The sequence below is a fragment of the Pecten maximus genome, chromosome 15 (assembly GCF_902652985.1).
Source record: "Pecten maximus chromosome 15, xPecMax1.1, whole genome shotgun sequence".
NCBI classification, from domain to species: Eukaryota; Metazoa; Mollusca; class Bivalvia; order Pectinida; family Pectinidae; genus Pecten; species Pecten maximus.
The window spans coordinates 33,563,532-33,573,574 of NC_047029.1; the positions used below are offsets into that span (position 1 = coordinate 33,563,532).

A 10,043-nucleotide genomic window follows, 5' to 3' on the forward strand; every position below is an offset into this window, starting at 1 on the left:
TTAAGATATCTCGGCACTGAGATATTCGAGATACGTTAAACAGACGTCTTTAATTAAACAATAAATTCGAGATTCGTTGAGGTTTGACATCTACTGAGATATATGCATCCATCTATGTACATAATGAAAATTCGTTTGTTTGTGTTTATATTATGTATATGTTTACCATTAGTAAATGAAAATGTAGTTTTAAGCGCAGCAATAATACTGACCGAGATGGAGCAACTGTATGCTGTATATAGCATTGATACCTTACTATAATTAATGTCCCCATATACATAATTATTATGTAGCAGTATTCAATTATGGAGCGGTAGTATGTCCAATTTCCGGAATTTACGATTTTTTTTAAAATGGAAAAGCAGAAACCTAGTACGATACTAACTATTCATTGTTTTTTGTACAGCTGAATCATGAACTCAAAATCATATTAACACTTAGTGTGGACACTAATGTGGACAATTGTGTGGACACTTGTTTGGACAATTATATGGACACTTATATGGGCATTTGTTTGGACGATTGTGTGGACACTTAGTGGGTTGATTATTACACGGATATACAGAGATTATACCAGATCCATTCATTCAACATGGCTGTTAACACAAATGTATAAAATGGCACACAATTTATAGAAATATAACACGTAGTTAACACAAATGTATAAAACGGCAATCAATTTATAACCGACTGAGCTATCGCGGCCTCCACACCTTAGGTTACCCGGCCAGCGCTCTAACCGACTGAGCTATCGTGGCCCCCTCACCTGAGGTTACATGGCCGGCACTCTAACCGACTGATCTATCGCGGCCCCTCACCTGAGGTTACGTGGCCGGCACTCTAACCGACTGAGCTATCGTGGCCCTCTCACCTTAGGTTACGTGGCCAGCACTCTTAACCGACTGAGCTATCGTGACCCTCTCACCTTAGGTTACTCGGCCGGCGCTCTAACCGACTGATCTATCGCGGCCCCTCACCTGAGGTTACGTGGCCGGCACTCTAACCGACTGAGCTATAGTGGTCCTCTCACCTTAGGTTACCCGGCCAGCGCTCTAACCGACTGAGCTATCGCGACCCCCTCACCTTAGGTTACGTGGCCGGCACTCTAACCGACTGAGCTATCGCGGCCCCCTCACCTGAGGTTACGTGGCCGGCACTCTAACCGACTGAGCTATCGTGGCCCTCTCACCTTAGGTTACGTGGCCGGCGCTCTAACCGACTGACCTATCGCGGCCCCTGATATCAGGTTCTTCGGAAGTGTAAGCGTCTTCCTCATTGGCCACACCTGTCATATACATATAGTTCAAATCCGAGGGAAATTGCTATCTCAAAATGAGAGTTATGGTGACAACGGAATCACTAGGCATATCAGCAAGTATCAAACACGTCAAACGTCATAGCATACGGATCATGATGTGGAACATGAAACTTTGTGTTGTTAATTTCTCCGCCAGAAGTCGACATACGTCACGGAAATCGTGATAACGGGAACAAGACCTTGAATATCGAATCAGCTGGGACTTAACACCGTAGTATAAGTCTGGAGTGTCTCAGTAAATATATTACAAAGTAACCATCTTCGTAGTTAGTTCACTGTGATGAAGTTCTTCTGTGTATATTTTTGTGGTGTTTCTGATAACATCGTCTTTTTTTCAGTTTTGAAATCTTTTTTATTCATCCTTTTACATATAGTATACATACAGTTACATTATATTACATGGTATAATAATACAGACATATCATTACAGCAGTAAGATGTACAATACGTATGAAGTGATGAATAGAAAAAAAAAGGATTGGTTGGGATTTTTTTTGGAATACAGAGACAAACAAACAAACAACCTTCCACTCACACTTTCTCTCATTCTAATATATTGTGTTTAAAGGTATAAAAAAAGAAAACTTTTGACTTACTTTTAAGTACATGTTATGATATGTGTGAAGAAGATCTGAAAAATTATTCACTTATATAGACCATTTTTTCACAAAACTATCATACTCCATGTTGTTTTTGTAAATTACCTCCTCTGTTTTTAGATACAAATCTAGTTCTTTTAACATCGTCTTTTTAACTGTACACCAATAATGACATAATTAATAAATTGTACACCTATGATGATAAAAGTAATAAATTGTACACCTATAATGATATAAGTAATAAATTGTACACCTATAATGATATAAGTAATAAATTGTACACCAATTACGATATACATTTTTATTGTTTGGACCAAATTTTCACCTCGTATTATCGAGTTTTTCGAGTTTTCCGAATTCGACTTTTCCGAGTTTTTGTTACTAGGATAAAGAGCAAACTCGGCCGGGACTGACGAAGTACTTCGAGTTAAGCGGGGTATTCGAGTTTTCCGAGTTCGAGTTAACGAAGTTCCACTGTAAGTAATAAATTGTACACCAATAATGATATGATAATAAATTGTACAATTCTTTAGAGGTTTTGTTGTGTAAATATGTATAATGGGAGTGGCCTATCAATACATAAGAAACACGCGTAGATAAGAATTAAAGACATTTTATTTCACATTCTCACTGAAGTCCTCACCTGGATTGAGACCATGGTGTAGGACATTGTCTTTGACCCAGGCCCAGGCCATCCTTTCTGTTGTAAAATGTCTCCCTATGTTACCATTGTCATTGAGTACAACCACACCTCCCGAGCCCTGCACTCTCTTCGCCATGAAAGTTAAGGCCGTCTCTGAAGCGGTCTGTGGGGTCATTCCTACAGTGATAAGTATTAACCTTCAATAATCCAGGATAAACTCTTGAAAATTGTAAATAAATACCTCATTGTTAATTTTTGGGAGTGATTTATCTATCACTAAAGGAGACTGGAACTGATGGGTTACTTCCAGAAGGTTTTTTGATATGACGCAACAGGTGGCGTTACTGGTCAATATGAAGTATGTGATTGGTCAATGAAGCGGTAAGTGCAAAATGCAGATATCCAGTTAAAAACGAAACAAACTTAAGATTGAATGCAAGCTGAATAAGTGGAGGTATCTTTTGCAAGTGACACATTAATACAATTATATTCCTGATTCAAATGCAGTCTTAGTATCACCCAAAATGATTCACACTGATATGATTTTGTCATCCGTGCTGAAACGCATTAGTTCGTTGATTTATTTCACCAGCAGTTTTACATTATAACCACCAGCATTAAAACTATGCCGTTTATCTTTTTTAAAGATATTTCTTGTTTTGTTATATTATTTATCCTTACGAAAGATAAATATCCATAGATAATGATTTTTTCAGATAAAAAAAAACCGGTCACATGACGTCACTCTGTCATCTCTGAGTAGCATTGTAGTTATTATCACTTACCTCCCTCCATCAGATGGGTGATGTGCTTGGCCAGACAGACTTTGGCTATAGACTCGCCATGGCCTGTGGTGGACACCCCGCCTATGTTGTTATCAGCGTACCCACCGGCACCTGGAAGTAAATTTCTTGTTTATGTTGATGAGAACAAACAAGAGAAGATCAACAAGAGGTGATGTTGATAGGTACACACTGTGTGTCAATGACCTTTGAAATATTTCCAGTGATATTTATGATATGTATTGCTTTCAAATGTGTTAAAGTCATGTTTAATGGCGGTTAAAGTTCCTTAATCCCACAACTCCACAAGTGCTGATACAAATTAATGTGCCACTGATTCACATGTCCAAAGGACCATTGGTGTATTCAAATGAATGTCTTTCACTAGGATTAAATCTGTAAAAAATGTTTGAATAACTTCTTCTCGATAACCAAAAGGTACATGATCATGATATAGGGCAAGTAACATGCTAGATTGGGGGTTTCCTGTTTTGTTAAAATGAATTACCTTTACCAACAGGGGTCAAATGTGTTAAAACCACAAAACTTTTGTGTCATTTTTCATCTTTTCAACACCTGTATAATCTGACAATAGCTATGTAAGAGAGACATTCATTTCGAGAAGAAGACCTGGTATTGGTGGAACCAGAAACTTGCTACATCCCTCAATCCCATCATTTAACTGTTTTAATGTATCGATACAGGCCAGAGATATAACCGCTGACGACGAGTTTGATAAATAACAGGCTCTGATCACTCATTGTCTGGTAAGTTCGGCGGAAACACCCAAACGTAGATGTGTCTTAGTTCAGCAGGGGTGTTTTAGTTCCCGGACTAACACACAGGACTAAAACATAGCTAGGCGAAGTCTGGAAAATGGAAATATAATCTGTTTGACCAATTACTATTATATAAGTACAGAGGCCTATTGGTGCCAAATGATCAATGTAAAAAAACATAATTTATTGCGTTTAAACGCAATACTTTTGCGAATGAACGCCATAATTATTTAAACGCAATTGTTTTTTTCATTTAACATTTGGCACCAATGGGCTTCCGTACATAAGTGTCAATAAAGTAGAGATAAGTTAAAAACTAAACACACCAATAATAGGACTGTCCCCTATCCTGCCAGGACGTTTGGCTGTGATGCCACCAGTGGACGTCCCAAAGGCAATGTTTCCCTGTGTGTCTAATGCCACCGCGCCCACTGTGTCGTGACCCGGGGCGACAGGGACAGACTCCTTCTGGACAGTATCTCTGTAATAAACATAACACCACATCTAAGTTTTTTATTACTTGATACTCTTTGTTTGGTTTATTTTGTTATTCGTCCACACAGGGCCATTTAAGGACGTGTCTGAGTTGGAGGAAAGCCGGAGTACCCGGAGAAAAACCACCGACCTACGGCCAGTACCAAGCAACTGCCCCACGTGAGTTTCGAACTCGCAACCCAGAGGTGGATGGCTAGTGTTAAAGTGTCGGGACACATGGACAACTCGGCCATCGCGGCGCCCTACTTACTTCATACTGACACATACCAGTATATACTCCGTCTATAACAATTGACTGTTTTAGTGTGATTTGTTATTATGTTATTATGGTTAAATTAGCTCACAGGACAGTACTTTGAAGAAGTTTTCAAACTTATGGTGTAATCTGTCATTAATTAATGTCACATTACTAGTAATATTATGAGTAATATGCGTCACATGTTTGCGATGGATGGACAAGTTCGGATGTTTGTCTGATTGATCAAAGGTTAAGGTCACTTACCGAAATAGATTTGGCTAACATATTCAATGTTGATATATTAGATGAAACTTTAATAGTATGTTTGCATTGAGCACTCTTTCATTCTACAAGGTCAACTACCGTCATTATTGGTCCAAGGTCAAAAGTCAATTGAGCGAGGGAGTTCAGCTATAAATTGTCACATGATAAAAATAAAAGCTATACAAAACAACAAGCATTAAAGCTTCTTCTCACCAAGCATGGCTGACCAGAAATATTGATATTTAAACCAGTCAAGCAGGGGGTGGGGGACACTGAGACTCGTTTCTCTAGTTAATAAAGCCACATTGCTCTGTTAATACCTTGGACTGAAGAGTTTTGTGACGGTAGTGCGGAACTTCATCAACTCTTCCCACTCTCTCCGTGCTGTTTCCGTCACCAGCTGGTTAGTTGGCAAGGTTACAGCATTTACTTCCTCTGCAAATTTATTGGCTCCTTTCCCTACAATCAGGGTGTGGTCAGTCTAGAAATAAACACAGGTATTGACAGTCGGGCACTGGTTTACCTAGAGTAGACAATTTCTTCCATGACAATAAAATTACATCTATATTACAAATTCAACATGGAATTGACATTCTCGGACACATTCAACTTCTACCCTGAAATTCGAACAATAGTCATGCAACCAAAATCCATCGTGAGTTCGTCTGTTGTCCAATGTCCAGTGTCCGTTCAGCGTCCATCTGGCGTTACATGTAGACCTAGCTAGGTGTGTGTGGTTTAACAATAAAAAATTTATGATTAACCTGCTTATTCGTGATCAGGAACTGTAATCAAATAGATACCTATATATGGTGTTCCGTTAGGACCAAATTTCAAACGCGAAGGAGCGATATTAGAAATTTGGCCCTAACGGAACACCATACCTATATGAACTGATGAACGGCAAAACCTGTCAATGCTTCAATTAGGAAACAAATCCTGAACTCATATTACAAGCTAGAACTGCCGGAAGGATAAACGAGATCATGCTGTAGTGAGGCATATATCATGTGCCTATTGCCCATCGTCATGTGTCCATCCTGCATCAGTCTAAAGTCATTCTAACTCAACTGTTTCGACGATTCGGTGAGCTAAGTAGAGTTCCCTTGGCCAAAGGTTGTTTTGTGCCAGGGAAATTAAAAACTCTTTTACTCGTTCCTGCGAAAGGATAACTAACTAACTTTTTATCTAGGGATTGGATTTTGTGTTCCGACCCATCAGTAATTAGACTCATTTAGGTCCCATGAAGTCACCGATTCCCTTTATACAAACTGCGTAAGAAGACCTATGCTTGTTTTGGATGATATCTTGCCAGTTGCTTAGGAGAAGTTGTTTTGTTTTGTCCATCTGCTGGTGATAAATGGTAAATACCACACAAACCACTAAAGCACTTTGTGGACTAAAAATAGGTAGACACATGTCCCGACCCGTCCGTTACCCGTATTTCGAAACATTCTGTACACAAAATCGGTTCGATGTTAGGAATTCAGAGGAATCGGTATGGTATTGGGAAGTTTTATTACTATGATAAAGAAGGATCGATTCCATACATCGCAATTGCAATCGCTATCAAGAGGTGGTCGGTTTTAGGAAGGATCGGTTTGGGGAAGTTGCACTGTATACACGTGTAGGTGTACACCAAGCTACAAAGGAATGTATATTGACTGTTGTTCTCACTTTTTCCATGACTGCCCTGGCCAAAGATATAGGGTTCTTGATGTTCTGGACACACCCAACGGCTCCAGACTTCAGGTCCCTCCCATCCATAATAACGGCGTCCATTTCGACTTCGCCGTCGGCATTCAATACTGACCCAACCCCTGGTGAATATGAAAGATTAAAAAGAATAATTGAAAACTTGTTCCAAGTGCCAGCTTTTGGGCAGAATTATTTACTTATACAAATCAATTAAAAATGCAATAAATATCGTTTAAAACTTACCAGCATCAAAAACTGGGTTGTCCTCCATGCTCCTGACAGCTTCCTCTACAGCGTCCACGGCCGATCCTCCGGCCCCGAGGACTTTGTACCCTACTGTTGAGGCCAGCCTTACCCCTTGGACACTCCCCTCCGCCAGGGAGTCGGGGATGGCCCACGCCCCACCGTGTACAATTATAACTGGTGTCTTAGACATAAATACTGGTTCCTGAAGTAAACAAAGTTGTCAGTATCAACAGCTTTTGTTTTGAGTGCGACAGAGTCGGGGAGCAAGGCAATGCGTTATTTTTCCGGTGGCAGGGTCAACATTTGTTGACTACAGATAACCTGTTGTCAAGCATTGCCACAGCAACAGGTACCTACAGCTGATCTAGTAATATTTATGAGGGGGTAATATATCCCCCTTTAAGTATTGTATTGCATCGGGACACGGAACGTTCAGAAATCATCTTCCGGTCAAAATCGTCGTGACCTTTGGCCTCTTGTTAGAAGTTCAAACAACTTTTGAAATTTGAAGAAATATAGCAATAAAATATATTTTTTAAAATTTGATTCATATTATTAGAACAATGAATATGATAAATCAAAATGGCTATAATTATGTGTAATTCTTGTTAACTACCAACATAGCATATTAATCCTGAAGATAAATAATTACGTGGAATTATTGTTAACTATCAACCTAACCTATTGATCCTGACGACATATAATTACGTGTAATTATTGTTAACTATCAACCTCTTAATCCTGACGACATATAACTACGAGTTATTGTTGGAAACTATCAACTCCTTAATCTTGAAAACATATAATTACGAGTAATTCTTGTTAACTATCAACCTCTTAATCCTGACGTAGTGCATAGTAAACGTAGCCATGTAACAGCTGATTTTAATCAGATTGATTGATAAGTAAGCATGTATTACATGTTTAGGATACCATAGATACATTCATGTATATAATCTGAACAGTATATCAGAGTGATCTTTTGGATATATTTAGGATATCATAGATATATACAATGTATAAAGAATGTGTGTACGTCCCGGATACAATCCAAATATCAAAACAGAGTGATATTTTAGATGTAATAGATAACTATACATGTATTACATGTTTAGGATAAACAGAGTGATATTTATAACTATACACGTGTGTACATGTTACTTACTTACCGTGTTACACGGGAGCTTTACTCTAACAGACAATGTTGTAGTCGTACCTCAGATCTGGGTCAGTAGTCGGTATTATCAGTGGCAGTCCGCCGGGCTAATGTTGTTAGTGAAACCCGAGTACTATCATGGTATTAAAACACACTCACTTCTAGATAAATGGTACATAGGGTGACATTTGAATGTTTAATGCATTTCAATGCATCAAAAATGAAGCCTTCACCCTATTTTACACCCGACCCGACAGGTCAGGGTGACACATTGTTATCGTCACAGGCGTCTGTTTCTGGTTAGTATTTATAGAAAAAATGTTAGCCCCTTGTTAGTAGTAGTAATATTAGCCCCAACTCCTACAATGTTAGTAGGAGTAATATTGGCCCCTACTCCTACAATGTTAGTAGGAGTAATATTGGCCCCTACTCCTACAATGTTAGTAGGAGTAATATTAGCCCCTACTCCTACAATGTTAGTAGGAGTAATATTAGCCCCTACTCCTACAATGTTAGTAGTAATATTAGTCCCAACACCTACAATGTTAGTAGGAGTAATATTAGTCCCTACTCCTACAATGTTAGTAAGAGTAATATTAGTCCCTACTCCTACAATGTTAGTAGGAGCAATATTGGCCCCTACTCCTACAATGTTAGTAGGAGTAATATTAGCCCCTACTCCTACAATGTTAGTAGGAGTAATATTAGTCCCTACTCCTACAATGTTAGTAGTAATATCAGTCCCTACTCCTACAATGTTAGTAGGAGTAAAATTGGCCCCTACTCCTACAATGTTAGTAGGAGTAATATTAGTCCCTAATACAATGTTAGTAGTAATATTAGTCCCTACTCCTACGATGTTAGTAGGAGTAATATTAGTCCCTACTACAATGTTAGTAGTAATATTAGTCCCTACTCCTACGATGTTAGTAGGAGTAATATTAGTCCCTAATACAATGTTAGTAGTAATATTAGTCCCTACTCCTACGATGTTAGTAGGAGTAATATTAGTCCCTAATACAATGTTAGTAGGAGTAATATTAGTCCCTACTCCTACGATGTTAGTAGGAGTAATATTAGTCCCCACTACTACAATGTTAGTAGGAGTAATATTAGTCCCTACTCCTACAATGTTAGTAGTAATATTAGCCCCTACTCCTACAATGTTAGTAGTAATATTAGTCCCCACTCCTACAATGTTAGTAGTAATATTAGTCCCTACCACAATGTTAGTAGGAGTAATATTAGTCCCTACTCCTACAATGTTAGTAGTAGTAATATTAGTCCCTACTCCTACAATGTTAGTAGTAATATTAGCCCCTACTCCTACAATGTTAGTAGTAATATTAGTCCCCACTCCTACAATGTTAGTAGGAGTAATATTAGTCCCTACACCTACAATGTTAGTAGGAGTAATATTGGCCCCTACTCCTACAATGTTAGTTGGAGTAATATTAGCCCCTACTCCTACAATGTTAGTAGGAGTAATATTAGTCCCCTACTCCTACAATGTTAGTAGGAGTAATATTGGCCCCTACTCCTACAATGTTAGTAGGAGTAATATTAGTCCCTACTCCTACAATGTTAGTAAGAGTAATATTGGCCCCTACTCCTACAATGTTAGTAGGAGTAATATTAGTCCCCACTCCTACAATGTTAGTAGGAGTAATATTAGTCCCTACACCTACAATGTTAGTAGGAGTAATATTGGCCCCTACTCCTACAATGTTAGTTGGAGTAATATTAGCCCCTACTCCTACAATGTTAGTAGGAGTAATATTAGTCCCCTACTCCTACAATGTTAGTAGGAGTAATATTGGCCCCT

At 38.7% G+C, this 10,043-nt stretch overlaps 1 protein-coding gene across 2 annotated transcripts; it reads right to left on the minus strand.

Annotated features, from left to right (window-relative positions):
* Positions 1–2,514: 2,514 nt before the first annotated feature.
* On the minus strand, positions 2,515–8,564 carry LOC117344037 (isoaspartyl peptidase/L-asparaginase-like). Of its 2 annotated transcripts, none has more exons than XM_033906636.1 (7): positions 8,279–8,564; positions 7,060–7,264; positions 6,796–6,938; positions 5,439–5,599; positions 4,448–4,602; positions 3,346–3,456; positions 2,515–2,737 (listed from the first exon to the last, which is right to left on the minus strand). In XM_033906636.1, exons 2-7 carry the CDS (start codon positions 7,250–7,252, stop codon positions 2,532–2,534), a joined length of 969 nt encoding a protein of 322 aa, XP_033762527.1. In that variant the 5' UTR covers positions 7,253–7,264; positions 8,279–8,564; the 3' UTR covers positions 2,515–2,531. The 2 variants fall into 2 exon arrangements, with proteins under 2 accessions (XP_033762527.1, XP_033762526.1); XM_033906635.1 differs by having other exon boundaries at positions 8,232–8,564.
* Between the last annotated feature and the right edge of the window lie 1,479 nt (positions 8,565–10,043).

Excerpts from the sequence above, each read along its gene's own strand:
- LOC117344037 (XM_033906636.1), bottom strand. The coding sequence starts at position 7,252 with ATGTCTAAGACACCAGTTATAATTGTACACGGTGGGGCGTGGGCCATC. Across the intron at positions 6,939-7,059 it reads CAACCCAGTTTTTGATGCTG|GGGTTGGGTCAGTATTGAAT; the intron begins GTAAGTTTTAAA and ends CATATTCACCAG. Across the intron at positions 2,738-3,345 it reads CACCCATCTGATGGAGGGAG|GAATGACCCCACAGACCGCT; the intron begins GTAAGTGATAAT and ends TTATCACTGTAG.